At 48.4% G+C, this 18,661-nt stretch overlaps 1 protein-coding gene across 5 annotated transcripts in view; it reads left to right on the plus strand.

Annotated features, from left to right (window-relative positions):
* The window catches only part of RGS6 (regulator of G protein signaling 6), a 188,270-nt gene that overhangs the window by 135,336 nt on the left and 34,273 nt on the right, over positions 1-18,661 (plus strand). For all 5 annotated transcript variants that reach the window (XM_007454735.1, XM_007454733.1, XM_007454736.1 and 2 more), the window contains exon 13: positions 6,397-6,583. In XM_007454735.1, coding sequence (XP_007454797.1) covers positions 6,397-6,583 — 187 coding nt within the window. The remainder of the gene's footprint in view (positions 1-6,396; positions 6,584-18,661) is intronic.

Consider the following 18,661-nt stretch of genomic DNA (forward strand, 5'->3'; position numbering starts at 1 on the left):
ACTGACATAGACAAGAAAGAGGGAGGGGGAGTGTTCTACGCTGGAAGACCCTGAGACCAAAGATGTGGCAGGGGGACCCTCCCACACCACAAAGTCCTGGGAGGACGTGTAGATGCTGATTAACTGTAATAGTGATGACTTTCCAGCCAGCCATATGCCTGCTGTAAACCAGGTAAGGTTGAATATCTGATTTCAGGTTATGACACAAAAGAGTTCTCTCCTTGTGCTGTGGCATTGTACCAAACACATCTCAGAGTTGCGCTTCAGTTCCTTATTGAGTATTCATGACAGAAGACTTGACTCTAAAACTCTTTATCGGGACGGTGCTCAAACCAGCTTCCCAGGCAGTGCCTGCAGGTGGGTCCTGCATGGGAAGCCACGCCCCCTGTGGCCACCATCATGCACCCAGGCAAACTCTGTGTGGCCAGTTCAGCCCCAGGTCCTACCCCCAGCTTGGTCCCCATGAGCCACCCCTGGGAGCCCTTTCCACGTCCCCTTCTCATCCCTGTCCCCCAGGCCCCCAAGATGGAGCGGTATAGAGGCCCCCTTTACCTGACTATTTCTCAGCCACCTGCACCACTGCAGAGACTTTGAGGGATGGCCACAGGGTGCTGGTCCTCGTGAGGGGCCCCAGGGCGGGAGCATCTGCTGACTCAGCACTGCCTTGCCCAGTCTGAGCACATCCAGGGCCACGAAATCCGCTGTGCATTTCACGCCGGGAGTACACGGAGGAGTGTGTCCCTGGCAGGTGTGCAGCACCTCATCCTGCTTTACCTCCTGCACCAGCGCCTTTTGCTCCTGCGCCAGGAGGGCTCTGTTCAGTCCTGGCTGAGAGAATGCGTGTGAACGCACATGAGCATGCCAGGGACTAATCTCCACCCCCAGCGTGGATGCATAAATCCAGACTTAAAGAGGGTCCCCTCTGATCCGTGACAGGAGAGCGGATAAAGGAAATAGAACAGGTGGAGATAAAATGTATAGCCCAAGAGCTTCTAAAATCCTCTCTGCAAGCTCAGACTCTACTTTTATGATATTCAGCGTAATTGGATATATGGGGGGAAGCTTGGTTTGAAATCACACAACGTTAGGACTCTTCGGTCACCAGAACCAGGCCCTCCCTCCCTTCCCTTTGCAGTCGTTCCTGTGGCCACAGATGTTGGCCTGGTGCCCACCGCGACTCAGGTCCTGAGGGCACAGAGCTGAATGTGTCTCACCCCTTGTCCAGGGCGGCCACGAGCAGCCCTGCAGGTGCATCTCTGCTGTTGGTCCCTGTGAAGGGCGGTCCCTAGAGCCGTGCCATGTGGCACAACATGAGGACCCTGCTCATCTGTGGTGTTGGCCACCCCAGGGTTGTCCTTTCTCCCCAGGACTGGTCAAGCCCAGGCATCTGGCATTGGAGCAGGGGAGGAAAAGAGAGAGACTGACCAGAACTCAACTGGATACACTGCAAAGCCCTCTCCACATCTGTCCTCCCTCACTCCCTTGCATCTCTCCAGTGAAAGGGGTATTTAGAGCAAGACATTTCTGCAGGACACCTAGAAAAATTTTGCCAGTTAAGTAACCAAGTCGTCCAAACTATACCAGAGCTTCAGAATACAGAGCAGAGGAGCTCCAAAGAGACATAGGTATTGCTCTCACCACAGTGAAAGGTCACCCTGGATCCTTTAAGAAAAGATGTCTTACATTTGTGATCATACAGTGTAAGTTGACGTCCCCTTTGATCATTTTTCTTTGGGGTGAGCCTGTGAGATGAGGGAGGGGTGGCATCTCCAGGCAGTTGAGGGGGCACGACCAGCACATTTTGCTGCAGACAGCACAGGGTGTGATTGTATGCTCTCTGCAGCTCCCTGGGCCGAGCCGGGGGCTCCATTCGGTGGGCCCTCCTGGAGATAGCTGTTTGCTCAGGGCCTCTAGAATGCATCCAAGGTGGTGCCTCCCAGTGCTGAAGCAGGGAGTCCCAGAGAGTGACCTGGTCCCTCTCTTTTCTCTGTGTGTTTTCCTAGAATGGTGACAGGAGCCCCTTGCCACCTTTGCCCCCCTCCATCTCCCCTGCACAAATCTCTGTCCTACCTGGCTTGACACCCACTGCCGCTCAGCAGGGCACGAGTTAAAAATCAAAACCTGCAGCAAAGAGCATCCATCCCCCGTACATTTTTTACGAACTGTAACTCTCCTGAGAGAATGTGGTTGCTCTTCTAACCTGCAGATTGATTATCCCTGTTCCACACAGTGTCAGCTGAAAGGAGAAGCCATTAAAGAGAGCGCAAGGAGAGTCGCCAGGTTGGCCTGGAGCGCCGCCATCTCCCACAGTCGCCCCGAGTCATAGGAAGACCTCGGAAGGTTGGCCAGGCCTGGCAGTGTTCCCCACGAAGCAAACACATGGTTAATGGGAACAGAGGTGCTCACACAACACTGGGACAATCTGTGGCATTTCAGCCACTGCCTGGCGAATATCACTTGGCTTCCGTGGTGCTGCTGGTGGTGGCGTTCCAGCCCAACCAGAGACAAGTCAAGTGGCATCCGTTGTGCCCGAGTCTCTGTTGACCAGCAGAGGGCACAGAAACCCTTCCTTCTGCATGCAGTTGGCTTTTCCCTGGGAACGAACTAAAAGCTGAATTTTTCTAATCCATGAAAATCTTAGTTGATGAGAAGATAGGTAAGCGAGGAACTAAGGGCTGCCCAGACCTCCTGATAGGATGGAGAGCGTCCAGCTGCTGCATTGTTCCCCTTGTTGCAGCCAGCCTTGGGGAGGAAACCCCATTCCCTGTCAGCACTCTGGCCCTGCAGGAGATAGGAGGCCCCCTGGGGCAGCCCCCGACCGCCCTCAAGTCCCATCCACTGCTGCTTGGCGCCGGGGGTGTCTGAGTCCAGACTGCCTCCCCGCAAAGGCCAGTTGCCACCTGCATTCCTAAGCCAATGACACGGATCACATGCTGGCATAGGGCTGGCTTCCCCACCCTGCCGACTCCCGCAAAGCAGGACAGGTGGTCTCCCTGATACCTGAGTGTCCTCGTGGCCTGCCAGTCATGACAGCCCTTCTGCTGCAAGAAGCCACAGAGGCTTAGTGCAGGGTGGGCACCAATCTGCTGCCACTGGCACCCTCCTCCCTGCTGGTGTCCTGGAGGAGCAGAAGCCGCGCAGGCCTCAGTGGGCCTCCCATCCTCAGTAGATAGGGGAGGGGAGCTTCAGGGCCTCTTTCAAGGGGTGGGAGGCCGGGCAGCCAGGGATCAGAGCCCCCAGCTCAGGCTCGTGGGCTCACAGATGGCAAATACAAACCAAGCCTGTTCTGAATTTCTAATTGACACAAAGGTTCCTTGAAGCCAGTGATGGTAAACACATATGGGATGTCAGGATGCTGTTGTGATAGCATTTTTTTTTTTTGGCGGTACGCGGGCCTCTCACTGCTGTGTCCTCTCCTGCTGCGGAGCACAGGCTCCGGACACGCAGGCTCAGCAGCCATGGCTCACGGGCCCAGCCGCGGGGATCTTCCCGGACCGGGGCACGAACCCGTGTCCCCTGCATCGGCAGGCGGACTCCCAACCACTGCGCCACCAGGGAAGCCCCTGTGATAGCATCTTTGCTGTCACCTGAGAGGGATGAGACAGGTCATCTCCAAGGCAGACAGAGGGCTGAGAGGGTCCCCATGCACACAGGGAGAGAAAGCTGCTGTCTGGGGAATGTCATCCCCGCCCCTCCCCTTCCTCTGATAAAGGGAACCTTTTAATTTCTTATGTAAAAGTTTATTAAATTTGATTCTGAAATTTCCATTTCCATCCGCCCCAGACCTTCTGTATACCCAGCTGAGCGATGTGCATTAATGTGGCTCCCAACTCATTCTGCCAAAGGGACGCTGAGGCCTCAGGGGCCACGGGGAGCCTGCAGCGCTCAGAAGCCGCCGGGGCCTCAGGGCCTCCCCAGAGCTGCTCCTCAGAGCAGACTGGAACAAGGGACAGAAGGGGACAGAAGGGGATGCCCACATGACAGTAACTGAAGGGGGCAGGAAATCGCCCAGGTGTCATCATTTGTGTGAGAAATTGCCGGGTCTGGTGGTCTTGGGAAGGACACTGGCCCAGAGAAGTTGCTCCCAGCCCGGGCCTCAGCCCAAGGTGGCTCCCTGGGGCTGCAGAGGACTCACCAAGCTGCCCGTTAGCCCTCCTTCCAGTCCTCTGAAAAACCAACACCAGTTCCTTTCTTTACGACTGGTTTCCTAAATTTTACCTGCCCATCAAACACGGTCCTCCAGGAGAAGAAAGCCTTATAGGTACTGTCATCGCCAGATGACCATTTTCACCTTTAAATACTTGGCCACCTCTTTCATTTCATGGCAGACCTAGTGGGGGGACAGAGAGACCCAAGGAACCTAGGGAACGTCCAGGGGGATGGAGGAGACCCACTCCCAGCTGAGTTTCAAAGACCCATCTGAACAATTGGACAGTTAACAGCCCCCTTCAAACTCTACCCCCTGCCCATCAGACTCCGGTTAAAGAGCCACTAGTTTCCCTCTCCCTGCGTAGCCAGAGGACGTGAGCACCAAAGACCTGGGGCAGAAAGACAGAGGGCTGGTGTTCAAGGGCAGGTGATGGCAGATGGCAGTGGCAGGAACCCCAGGCACCTTCCACCCAGGCCACCCAAGGAAGAGGTGAGCTCTGAGGGATCAGAGTGGCCCGGGATTGAACCTGTGGCCACCCTGCAGCTCCCTCCACGGCTCCCACCCACAGGGCCTGAAAGCATTTCAGAATTATACCAGATAGGAAGTGCTCAGACCAGACCTGTCTCACGTACCCCTCCACCTGCTTTGTACCCACTGTGCCATGAGGAGAGAGATGCCCAGAAAGATACAGCAATTCCGAGACAGCAGCACAGCGGGGATGAGAACCTCCTTATCTTCTGGTTGAGTGAAGTGATTGTCTCCTTCCCCGCCTCTCGCTCTTCAGGACCAGCGAGGGAACCACGAGGGTTTTCTTCAGGGAGATCGTTAGAATAACTAATGGCAAATCAGGGGGAGAGTTGGAGCTCACACAGCTTGTGTCACACACGGATACACACACACGCTCTCTCCAGTCTTCTGTCCTTGTGTAAATGGAGCTGCATTACCTGAGTTGGCCACTGGGTGGCACCTTTAGGCCATGCACTTGACTCCACAGACATTTCTCTGAACAGCAACAGAAAAATATGCTTACCCTTTTAAAAAGAGTACATCTTACTGTGGGTGAAATTCGATGACAGATTGAATGCACCTTCCTCCGTGTCGTGGTTCAGCTTCTCTTGTCCCTGCCCTTTTGTTGGCTTGAGTAGGTGTGATACCCGTGGCTGTGGGAACCACATAGCCAGGAGCCTGTCCTCATGTCTCATTGATGGGGAAATTGGACTCTGTTGTTCACAGAGCATGAAATGTGCCACCCAAACCTGAGTCCTGCCGAAAGCCCTCTCCAGGGATGCCTTGGGAACCATCCTCATGACCTTGGGAGCTGTTGTCCAAGCTTTGGCCCTGGCTACTGCTGCTCTCAGCAGAAAAGATCTCACAGGTCACGCCCACCTCTCCAACACCATGCTGCTGCTGAGGGATTTGTGAGAGGCAAATATGGATGTGAGCATGAGGTTTTTCTCTCCAGTGATCCCTGGAGCATCTTTTAGTAGAGAGGTTCCCCACGTATGTCCCTTCAGCTTTGTTCCAGATGAGCCCATCTGCACTCCAACAGACATTTATTGAGCACCTACTATATGCCAAGCACCATGCCTGATACTGATGTTGCAAACAGTATCGGTTTCTCCATCTATAATATGAATGACTGGGTCCTTCCAGCTCGAATATTCTTAATGACGCCCAGATTCTATCTGCTTCTTTGATCTTTCCTTCATTTGGATGCTGCCACATCCCAACCAGATATGGCAAAGGGACTCACATTGTCTGTGGCATGGCATCTATGTCAAGTGGTAGTTCTCAGCCAGGGGTGATTTGATCTCCCAGAAGACATTTGGTAATGCCCAGAAATTTTCTGGTTGTCACAACTGGGGAGGGGATGCCACTGGCATCTTATGGGTCGAAGCCAAGATTGCTGCTAAATCTCTTTCAATGAACAAGGCAGCGCTAACAACAAAGAATTATCCAGCCCAAAATGGCAATAGTGCCGAGGCTGAGAAACCTTGATGTAGAGGGAGAGAAATCTCTTTTTGGTAATCAGAAGCACAGTGATCTAACATGCATTTAGTGCAATAATGGAACGCCTTTGTATTCTCAGCAGTCCCTGAGGCCTTCGTGATGTGTGAAGTGGCCACTGGGAAGGCTTGGGGATGCAGCAGAATGAATGCCATGGGAGGTCAGTTCTGGGACCATGTCCAGCAGAGCAGCTATTGACTAAGCCCATGGAACAGACTGTCTTTGTGCTTCCATTTCAGGTTCTGGTTGGCTGTCCAAGATCTCAAGAAACAACCCCTACAAGATGTGGCCAAGAGGGTGGAAGAAATCTGGCAAGAGTTTCTGGCCCCTGGAGCCCCAAGTGCAATCAATCTGGATTCTCACAGCTACGAGATAACCAGTCAAAACGTCAAAGATGGAGGGAGATACACATTCGAAGATGCCCAGGTTTGCTTATCTAGTCGAATAGTTCTGTCCCAAGATGTTCACTTTTCCACTCCACCACCCCACCCTTTAACACACATCCAAGGCGTTGTATGTAGTTACAATTTCAGGTTTTGTTATTTATAAGGCCATGAGTGGAGACCATTCCAGGTAGGTGCACAAAAAAATTCCAGGAGGATTGTTTTCCTAGATGAGTTACGTTGTTAAATAGAAATAGAAATTTACCCTTATACGTGGTATCTTTTCCAGGAAAACCTCAGAGTGTTTTACAAAACCTGAAGTCCTGTGATAAGTCATAGTAGAATCTGGACACCATAGCACAACTTGGGCAAACTGGGAACAGTAGCTGGCAGGGCCGGGGGTCAAGCCCACCCTCATAACTACCACCCTCCACTGCTTCCACAGTGACTCCCAACCCTGTGCTGACTGGGGAGCTTTGTGCCACGTGATGAGATACCACGAGGAACAGGCCAAAGTGCCTGCCCTCAAGGGAGTTAAAGCCTAGTGGGAGAGAAGGACAAGGGAATGGGCAGTGCCACCAGTAAGCGAAGTGCCTCAACAGGATGAGCTCTAGGGTTTAAGGGACCCATGGTTGGTGGTTGGGGGAGGGGAAACTCACAACCCTGCTAAGCACCGTTACCGCACAGATGCTGGTGAGGCTGACGAAAGAAACAGAAGCCTCCTAAGCAGCAAGCTTAAGTTGAGGGCTGGGAGGTGCCATTTCTAGAGATAAGCATCAGACCCATTTCTCACTTCCTGGGTCCTAACGTTTATTTCCTTCCACCATCCTACACTCCATGACAGGGCTTAAGGTTCTGCTCTCGTCCCCTCGACCCTCTTCATTTCTCTCACTTGTAAGGTCCCCAGGTGAGAATTTAGCGAGATTGCCCTCCCACAGACATTACCTAATTTAGGAAACGGTCACCGATGCAGGTAACGGCATGAGCGCACAGCCAGTGTCTCATCACCCGGATTTGCCTTGTCATTCGCTCAGAACTTCAGAATGGAAATACCTACCAACCTCAACACCACGACTATCATTTCTCTCCCCCTGGTCATGAGCTTCACTGAACACCTGTGCCAGGTAGATTTGGTTCTGTAGAGTTCAGTGACTTTGCTTTATGAAGTCCCTCACACCCTTTGCACCTTCAAAGCAAAATGTTTAAGTCGTGAGAAATCTTTTTTTTTTTTTCCAATAGATTTTTGTATGTGTGTGTATGTGTCCCAAGCACATAGCGACATATCGTGGTGAGGAGAGTGATGGCGAAACTCCGTGGGTGATGGAGAGGCTCCATGGGTGATGGAGAGGCTCCATGGGTGATGGAGAAGCTCCATGGGTGATGGAGAGGCTCCATGGGTGATGGAGAGGCTCCATGGGTGATGGCGAAACTCCGTGGGTGATGGAGAGGCTCCATGGGTGATGGAGAGGCTCCATGGGTGATGGAGAGGCTCCATGGGTGATGGAGAGGCTCCATGGGTGATGGAGAAGCTCCATGGGTGATGGAGAGGCTCCATGGGTGATGGAGAAGCTCCATGGGTGATGGAGAGGCTCCATGGGTGATGGAGAGGCTCCATGGGTGATGGAGAAGCTCCATGGGTGATGGAGAGGCTCCATGGGTAGTAGAGAATCTCCATAGGTGATAGAGAATCTCAGTGGGTGGTGGAGAGATCTCCATGGGTGATGGAGAATCCCCGTGGGTAGTGGAGAAGCTCCATGGGTGATGGAGAAGCTCCCCAGATGAACAATCTGAAGCACAAAACTCAACTCTCCATTATTCATGAAATATGAGAAAAGGAATACTGGTCAAAACCATGATGCTCCCCGCCCAGTATTATTGCTCTGATCATGACATCAGGAAGGATTTATTCTCATGTTTTATTATGGAAACTTGTAAACATGTGGAAAAGTAGAAGGAATGGAACAACAAACCATTGTGGACCCTCATCCAGACTCAGCAATCATCTATACAAGACTGATCTCATTTTATCTGTGTCCCCACCTACTTTTTCACCGTTTGTTTTAAAGTAAATCCAGGACTGTATCATTTCACTGTAAATAGTTAGGTGTGTAACTCTCTAAGAGAAACTGACCCTTTGGTCTTAACAATACCACAATGCCTTAACAAATTAGCAGTTATCTCTTAATATCATCAAATGTCGTGCAAGTGTTCAAATTTATGGTAGTTCCATAAATGCCTTTTTAAAATCGTTATTCAAAATCAGAATCCAAACAAGGCCCACACATCACAGTAGATCACCATGTCTTTTAAGTGCCTTGTAATCTACGAGTTCCTTTTACTCCTCCCCACCCACCCCCCAACCCCTTGCAATTTACTTAATGAAGAAATTGGATCCTTTGTGCTGGAGAGATTCCATTGTCTGGATTTTTCTAACTGCAACCCTGTGGTACTATTTAACCTGTCCTTCTACCATCTGCATTTCCTATAAACTGGTAATTTGACTTAGGTATTTAATCAGATTTAAGTTTGATTTTAGTGGGCAAAATTACTTCCTAGACTGTGCTGTGCTGATGGCACATGATGTCTAGTTGTCTCTCTTTGTGGTTTTAGCAGCTATTGATGCTTATTGCTTAAATCCATTAGTTAATTAGGGGTTACAAAATGCTGTTCTAATTCTATCATTCTTTCTTCATTTATTAACTGAAATACAAATAATCAAATGCATCTACCATTTGATTATCTAGTAATAAGGTTCACATAGGAAAGATGGAATATGTGTTTGATTCATTCCCTTTATTTGCCAATTGAAGAAATAATGAATGGTTTACTGTCATCATCCAGTGGTGACCAATTAGGGGTTTTTTGTGTGTCTGTCTTTTAGTATTCTTGTAAACCTGTGGGTTTAAACATATTTGATGCGTTTTATCCATTTTGTTTATTATTTTTATCAGTGCTTGGATTGTGCCATCTCTGCCCTGTTGGCTCCTTCTGACATGACCCTACTATTCTTTGACGTCATTCAAATACCAAGGAAAATAAGATGATCCAGGCCAGTCCCCAGACCTGGAATCAGCTAGTTCTCTAAGAATCGCTGGTTCCCCTTAGGGGGAAATGGATTTTAGAGACCATAATTTGGGCACTTAGAGGCACTCATTGTTCCTGGGTTGGTCATCATTTTTTAGGCCTTTCCAGTGGCCAGGGCTAGGAAATAGGTAGTTGTTATTTCTGATAAAAATACATCACGAGTACATACTGATACTTTCCATTCAAACTCAAAACTACAGGGGATTTTATTTAACTTCTTTCTTATGTCTGTGTCACCTTTCTCTATGCTGAGAATCCTGGTTCTCAAGGACGCCACAGATGATAGCATGAGTACTTCATGTTATTTGCTTTATCCTGCATCACCACAGAGCAGTCTCAAAGTTGCAGTGCCACCTACCAGCAGTGATGTGCTTATTGCCTGGTTCTTTAATAGCTGCATAGTATTCCATTGTGTGGAAGTACCATGGTTTAGTCAACCAGTCCTCTCTTCCTGACATTTATGTTATTACTAAGTCAAGAAATATTTGATGGGAAAACTTGGGAAATCAGCACATTGTGCCTTGACATGTTTCTGGATGCACAGCCTTCATTAGCACAGTTCTCTGCCATTTTTCAGGTACATACTTCCAAATATATTGTATCTCCTTACTGAGGATACCCAAAGCATCTCTCACCTCCTCAGTGTCTGTTAGGACTGGGATTCTCTGAGTTCTAATAAAGTACTCTTCCTAAACCAATTTCTTTTCAGCTTGTCCCCTTCTGTTTCTTAAGTGTGTTTTCATCATAAGTATACAAAGTGCTTCTCACTCGCCCTCTGACCTTGGGCAAGTTACTTAAACTCCTTGAGTCGTCTTTTCCTCATCTGTAGAACACAGATACAATGGTACCTATACTGTGGAAAGGGAATTAAGTGAAATGAAACATGTCAACAACTAACAGTGTCTGGCTCACAGTAAGATAAGATATTTATGATATTATTTCCTTAATGTCATTAATATCCTTTTATTATACTTTCATGTTTAGGAAGTTTGGTGGAAAAATTCAAATAATTGCATATAACCTTAGTACCCAGAGATAACCCCTATTCTAGTGTTTTGTTTCTCTCAACTTATGTGTAAAGAGTGTTTATGCAAATAGGGTGATTCTGTAGCCTGCCTTTTACACTAAACTAAGAGTTAATTTAAAAGGCTAAATTTCTTCTGTAAAGGGCCAGATAGTTTAAATTTTGAGGTTTGTGGGTCATATGATCTGCATCGCTACTACTCAATTCTGCCATATAAAAACAGCTACACCGTAACAGTGTAACAATGTAAAATACATAAATAAGTGGGCATGGTTGTGTTGAAAAACTTTATCTATGGACCCTGAAAGCTCAATTTCTTATCATTGTTCATGAAATATTATTCTTCTTTTGATTTTTTTTCAGCCACTTAAAAATATAAAAACCATTCTTAGTTCACATAACATAAAGAAATAGAGTTTGAGACCACTGTGCTGAACAATATATCATGAAAATCATTGAAACACTTCAACAAATCCAGAAAGATAGAAGATAGAGAGACTTGGGAGTGGTTAATCTTTCATTTATATGGGAGAGTAGGTTAGAGTAGACCATCTTGGTGCAGTAACAGCAACCCACCAATCTCCGTGAATGTTTCTGCATCAAGGTTGAGTGTTATGGAGCCAACCGACCAAGGGGAAGTCAGCCAGTACCATGATCTTCACACTGCCTTACCCTTCCTGGCCAGCACTGCTGCCTGCACCTGCTGCACGGGTGTGACTTAGAAGTTTCCAGGTAAGGAGAGGAGGCTAAGACCCAGCCAGGACTTGCTCTCCGATCTCCCGACTTGCTGGTCAAGTCTGCAGCTCAGATCACACTGCCCCTGGGTTATTAGAGCTGAGGGCTTGGTTGTCATGCAGAGACCTGGAGAAACTCCAGGTCCCTAGAGAAGGTCCCCAAGCTGGGGAGCAGGCTCTGATCCTGTTTCAGCCATATGCTTTGTCTAGGATTGTAAGATTGTACCTGTAAGTCCTTTAAGCTTGCTCTCCTCAGTCTGCCCATCTGAGAAGTGGGAATGGTAACACCCAAGCCCTTTGGAACGCCCCCCTCCATCCCCCCATTGGGATCAGGAGCTCTGGGGTGGCTACCTCAGCCAGTCACATGGTTCTCAGAAGCCAACCAACAGTGGTCAAAATGCCAATAGGCATGTTGAGTATATGTCCTGCTATAAGGGGTCAGTAGCCAGAGTGAAGGCTCAGCCAGATTTATGCATTCATTTGAAATGGGGACTGGGGGTGGGGTGCAGGCTCCCTCTGACGGTTTTGTCTTTTATTTGACCACATGAATTGTTACAGCAAGGTTAATTGCCTGTGTTTGCTTCCTGTGGAAATCTCTCACAAGATGCCCCGTCAGCATGGGCCCAGCATTTGCACTTGTGTTTTGCCGATCCATTTGGCTTTTTTGAAAATTTGGGCCAAGACCAAATCTTCCATAAAGGTCTGTGGGCTGTGACCATAGCCCTCAGCTGTTTGCTGTGTTGTTCCAGTTTCACAGATTTAGCCTCGTGAGGGGAGAAAAAAAAGAAAAATGAGCCATGATTTTTTTTTTTTAAGGACTCAGTTCTTTATGCTAGGGATTGAATTCCCTGTTCTCAATCTTCGGGCATCCGCAGGAGCTGCATTGCCACCTACTTGCTATGTCGTCTCAGGCAAGGATCTTGACCTTTTGTGCCCTAGTTTTCTCCTCTGTAAAATGGGGATGATGTCTTCTCTACAGCCATCTAAGGGCTTTTTAGAAATCAGATGAGCTAATAGCACTGAAAATTCTTTGAATAAGTAAAGTGCTATATACTTATATGTGTGAACTCACAAAAATTAATGGCTTTAGTATTCCCTGAGGTCTCAAAATTCCAAGCTAGATCTAAAACGAGTTCTCCCAAGAAGGGTCTGCTCTTAGAAGGTGTTCTTAGGGGGAAAATTCAAAAATAAAAAGTATGTAGGAGCCAGATCTGGGGGGCCTTGAGTGTCTTCCTGAGGAATTTGAACTTTCTCAGTCTGAAGACAGTAGGAAAACATTGAAGGCTTAGAGCTGAGAGAGGAGGAATCAAATGGTGATGAGCAGAGCGAGCTGAAGCTGAGAGAGATCTGAGTCTCGGGGCATGCAGTCCGAAGCTCTGCTGGCGGTTTTTGGAGGAGAGAATGAAACCACAGGAAGTATCTCGAGCCTAAGACCTCCTCTTAGGGCGTTCATCTCTTTCCAGAGCCTCCACAGGCTGCAGGAGGGAGACCGGAGTCAGCAGGCTGGTGCAGTGGCTGCCTGGCTTCAATTTTAAAAGTCTCAGAGTATCCTAGGATGTTCCGAGGACTGTGTCACTGGATCCATTCAGTCATTTGTCCATCTCCCCATCCACCCATTTCATGAACATTCATTCTCCCATTCGAGTAGGGAGACCTTGACCTGTGGGCTGTGAAGTTCTACACTGAGGGAAATTGCAAAGGATATTAGGGACCCAGATGGCTTTTTGCCATTGGGCACAGCTTATCCAAGAGCACATCATTTTTTTTTTTTTTTTTTTTTTTTGGGGCCCCCAGGCCTCTCACCGTTGTGGCCTCTCCCGTCACGGAGCACAGGCTCCGGACACACAGGCTCAGCAGCTGTGGCTCACGGGCCCAGCCGCTCCACGGCATGTGGGATCTTCCCGGACCGGGGCACAAATCCGTGTCCCCTGCATCGGCAGGCGGACTCTCAACTTTTTTTTTTTTTTTTTTTGCGGTCCGCAGGCCTCTCACCGTTGTGGCCTCTCCCGTCACGGAGCACAGGCTCCGGACACACAGGCTCAGCAGCTGTGGCTCACGGGCCCAGCCGCTCCACGGCATGTGGGATCTTCCCGGACCGGGGCACAAATCCGTGTCCCCTGCATCGGCAGGCGGACTCTCAACCACTCTGCCACCAGGGAAGCCCGAGCACATCATTCTTTACAAATAAAACAAAACAGGCCTAAGAAAACACTTCACTGAGATTGGATTGGATTGGAAATCTGTCCATCAAAGGGATTGACAGTTGAATCTGATGGACCAATCCAGCCTGTTGACTTTGGTCCCTGCAGGTTCCCATGTAGGTTTCCTACATGTCCAAGCCACACTGCTTTCCTGACCTGCAGTAGCTGCTGAGATGCCCCACCCAGACCTGTACCTCCAGTGTCTGGCCTCCAGCGCCTCTGGAATTTTAAGTTCTTTGCTGGGAGCAGACATCTGGCCTTCCTTACCTTCTGTAAATCCCTACAACACTAAAATAATGCTCTGCACACAGTTTTGGTTTAAATTAAAAAACGTCCTTGACAACTCAGTCCAGAATGATAATACTCTCAGCTGTACCTGTCATTTAAAATAAATAAATAAATAAAAGGGCATTTGTCCCTTGGTTTTCCACTTTGAAAAATCTTGCCACACAACCTTGAGGAGCACATATAGTAGGTGCTCAATAAATACTGGTTAAATCCAATTTCTATAATATGCCAATTCAGCAAAACTTGGAATATCCACTAAGGGCCAGATGTTCTAGACTCTGGGAATATACAGATACATAAGCTCTCCTCTTAAGCAGACCCCAATCTAAGTTACCAAACCTCCGCTTGGCCTTCATCTGTGCATGGAGTGATCAAAGAGCAACCTCAAGGTCAAAATGAGGTCAGGGTGATACAAGAGCTGAGAAATACATCATCAAGTTACACCCACAGTGAGCAGACAAGAAGCCTCTAGTCAAAAGTCTCTATTCTTACCTAAACTTAGATGTTTAAAAGCAACTTGATTAAGGAATGCAAGGCCTCTAACATTTGCTTTGTTCAAAAGCCAGAGTCCAGTGGAGCCCACATTTACATTTGCCCCAGATTACTCAGAAGCAGATGTCTTCCTAGCTTGGTGAAGGCTGTTAATCTTTGCTCCAGTGGTAGAGGTGGTGGCATTGTGTGCCAGTATCACAAGACTACACCAAGTTTCCTGATATTAATCCTCATTTGGAGGGCATTTCCTAGTAGACTTCCCATGCCAGACATATTTTAATAAAAAATGCCATGGCACTGCTTACTCCAGGAATTACTCATTTTATCCTGTGGGTGGTTTTATTTTAGGGAAATGAACAGCAGAGGAAGGGATGCATTTTGAAAAGAACAAATCAGTTGTTTGTGAGCGGTTTCTGTTTATTACCACACAGACGAGTAGTTCTTGAAGAGAAGGCGTCAGAGAACTAAATTCCAAAATGTCTTTGTTGATGCTTCAGAGCAGAGATTTCTTGCCCCAAAGCCCCATGACCTTGAAGAGCAGAAGGAAACATTTGTCTAAGTTAATACCCACGGTATTTGGGTAGGTGAAAGGAAATATGCAAAGCTGTCTTTGAAGCTACTCTTATCTAAGAATAGGGATTGAACAGCATCAAAATACTGTGCCCTTTGGCCAGTTAAATTGAACATGTTTATACAGATGCTTTGCAATGTAAAGGCAAAAGATAATTCGCTCTTACACTCTCTTATGACTTGAATGTTGCATTCCATGGAAACAGTGTCCGCCACGTCCCACTTAGAAGGACAAAGAAATCCAAATGGGGGCTTCTCATTTAAGATCCACAGGATCCTAGAATATTTTTTTAATGTATATATATATATATATATTTATGTAAATCACTTTGCTATGCAGCAGAAATTAACACAACATTGTAACTCAACTATATTTCAATTTTAAAAAAGAAGGAAAAAGCCTGGAAAAAAAGATCCACAGGATCCTAGGATGGTCATCCAAAGCTGCATCCATGAGGACAAGCTACTGTCTTTCACTCAAGTGAGCGTGTGTACTCACTCAAGTGAGTCTTTTCTATGTTTATTAAGCAGATACTGACTTGGGATCCCCATCAATTCCCTACCACTGTGCAGTCCCACCCTCTGTCCTCCTGAAGGACCCACGATGAGAAAAGTGTTAATTTTCTTTAGGCTTCAGCTAACTATGCCTAAGGTCTGAAGACCTTTGGTTTAAGATATTCAAGAGTCTCTTGAAAGGTGAGACTCATACATCTTCTGGGTGACTTTCTGTGACACAGACTTGCTGCCTGTGACTTCCCAGGGGCCCGGTCAGCCCTCAGAGCTTTGCCAGTTCGGCCCTTCCTTCTGGTGCGGAAGGCAAGTTGTACATGATCTGTGAGGTGAGAACCTGTGTCACCCTGGGAGACTTGGCCGTTGCTGTCACTGACAACGTGGTGGTGAACAGTTCCCGAAAGGGAATGGTGAATGGCAGTTGCATTTACCCCTGGGATGACTCAGATTAAAGATTGAGAGGAGGCCCCTGACGCTTCTGCTAACCATACGCTGAGGATTTTGTCTCAGCCACAGAACCTGACTCCCTCAAAACCCCAACTCAAGGACCATGAACAGCAGCGTGTACCAAGGGAACAGTGTGAGCTTCGGGGTCACAGAACGCTGGGCTCAAATCCTTGCTCTGTGCTTGGGCAAGTCACTCAACTTTGTAGAGCTTTAGTGTCCTCATCTGTAAAATGGGGTTGTTTAAACCTAAGCACTGATTCAGAGCAAACAACAACAGCAATGGAAATAATACAGTTGGACTCCGCTCACCTTTCCTCCTCCCTGGGAACCTTCTGGTCTTTGGTCTCCTTCCCATGTCATCCCTGGCAAGGACAGTCCCAACATGAGGGCCAGTTATCATCATTACTTTACATGTGTATAGTTTTCGTAATGTGTTCCCTTGTATTTCCTCGGTTAATTGTGTGCTCGGCAGGGCTGGAAAAGGCAGACTCAGGACCTGAATCCAAACCTTTGGCCCCCAGCCCAGCCCCCCTTCCAGCGTCTCACACAGCAATGTCACATCCTGCCCCACGGCGTCATCTTCCTTCAAGGGACCACAAGGGACCCAACAGTTCCCAAAGGCTGGATGTTGTTCCAGGAAGCTTGGGTGTTCCCAAGAGAACAGAGGACAGAGACACATACATCTGCAAAAGAAAAACAGGACACTTGAAAATCCCAAGAAGAGCTCTTGGCAGCTGTGCAGCGCTCCAGCTGAGCGGCCTCCCACTCCAGGAGGATGCTCTAAAGCATGAGATCGTAGCTGTTTCAGGAACCCACAGCAAAGAGGAGGCTGTAAGGTGTTCAGAAGTAATCTAACTGCTCCAGCATGCTTGGGGCCCAAGGCCCAGGCATTTGTCTGATTACCTTCCCCAGCGCTGTGAGGCCCACCATGTCTTGTCTAAAAACAAAGGAGATTTCCAAATGAGGACCCTCACTGCAAAACATTGATTTGTAGCAGGTGTGGTTTTTTTTTTTTTTTTTTTTTTTTCCTTGCGTTATGCGGGCCTCTCACTGTTGTGGCCTCTCCCATTTGCGGAGCACAGGCTCCGGACGCGCAGGCTCAATGGCCATGGCTCACGGGCCCAGCCGCTCCGCGGCATGTGGGATCCTCCCGAAACGGGGCACGAACCCGCGTCTCCTGCATCGGCAGGCGGACTCTCAAGCACTGCGCCACCAGGGAAGCCCAGCAGGTGTGGTTTTGAGACAGCTTGCACTGCTCGCTCCCTCCTCCTCCCGCATATGTCTCGGACTCTGCTGATTCCAGTCGTTTTGGGTTAGGGTTTTTTTTCTTTCACTCCATTGCTTTTTTTTTTTTTTTTTTTAATTTTTTTTTTTTAAGTTATGGTTGATTTACAATATTATATGAGTTTCAGGTGTACAACGCATCATTCAGTATTTTTATAGATTACATTCCATTTAAAGTTATTATAAAATCTTGCCCATGGTTCCAGTTGGTTTTGCTTCTGCCTTAGCATCCCAGGTAAGCAAAGCTCACACCTTGGGCTTGGCCCTGGATGAGGGTGGAGTGTCTCATCAGGGTGACATCCATGTACTGTAACTGTCAACCGCCATGGGGTGTGATTCCCTCCCCCCACTGAGAATTGAAGCTAAGATGTCCAGTATGACTTAGGGCCTTAGGGCATCAGTTTCTCTACCTATGGAGAACCATCGTCACCCTCCCTGGAGCAGGTGCCTCCCTACGTGTCAGGAAGGCAGATGTGGACTCTGGTAGTTCTGCTTGTTCACAGTCAACTCAATCATCCGTTTTTTAGAAAGAGAGAGAGGGAGCAGGGGAGGGAGGGCTCTGGGGAAGGAAGGGAGGAAGGAAGGAAGGAAGGGAGGGAGGGAGGGAACGAGGGAGAGAGGGAGGGAAGGAAATAAAACAAGAAAAGACAAGAAAAAGCAAAGAAGAGAAATGCGAACTTCTCTCTCTCTTGCCCTTAGGAATTCTGTTGGTGAGCGCTCGCTGGTTTCGCCAGTGGCTCTCCTGCTTCTTGCAGATTCTGGATATACATTTTCCTTAAGACTGGTTGTCTGCAAAGCAGTGGAAACAAACCAGAACCCCTCATAAATCAGTAGGGGTCACTGCCAAGAGCTTTGTACACTTGCTGTCCCTGGCAGTGATAAACTCATTGCATTTGGGAACTGGCCAAAGACCCTGAGTCCTATCTTAATTCTCATTCCCAGAAAAACCTCAGCACTCCATATTCCCCCACCCCCTGTTTACTGTCTTTGTGTTTCTTAGACAAAGCTGGCAAGGAAGAAGGCACAGAGTTCCACAACCGGGTACATCAGAGGCTGCACTTCTTTGCTTGGGGGCAGAGAGGGGGGTAGAGGAGAGCCCTGGACCCATAGGCTGTGGGAGAGGAGGCCCCAGAGGGGCCTGAAGCCTCGGACCCTGTGGGGGGCATGAGGGATCTGCAGAGGTCCTTGGATTCTGTTTTGCTCAGACCATGCCTTGCACATGCTAGTGCTGTTTTGGTGGTTGTTTCCTTACAGGGTAATCTGAGACGGTCATAATGATGGCCAAGGGCTAGCAACGAGGTTGGCAGAGTGAGACTGCCCTATACAGCCCACATGCAACAGGCCATGTTCCCTTTACTCTCTCCCCACAAGGTCCTCACCTTGGCTCTGGCCTTGGCAACAAATTGCCAAGTTCGCGTGTGACATAGAGAGGACAAGAGCAGTGCCCAAACTGCCCCTCTGACCCACATCAACTGCACCCCCCCCCC

Source organism: Lipotes vexillifer, unplaced genomic scaffold (genome assembly GCF_000442215.2).
Source record: "Lipotes vexillifer unplaced genomic scaffold, Lipotes_vexillifer_v1.1 scaffold1495, whole genome shotgun sequence".
In the NCBI taxonomy this organism is placed as follows: domain Eukaryota; kingdom Metazoa; phylum Chordata; class Mammalia; order Artiodactyla; family Lipotidae; genus Lipotes; species Lipotes vexillifer.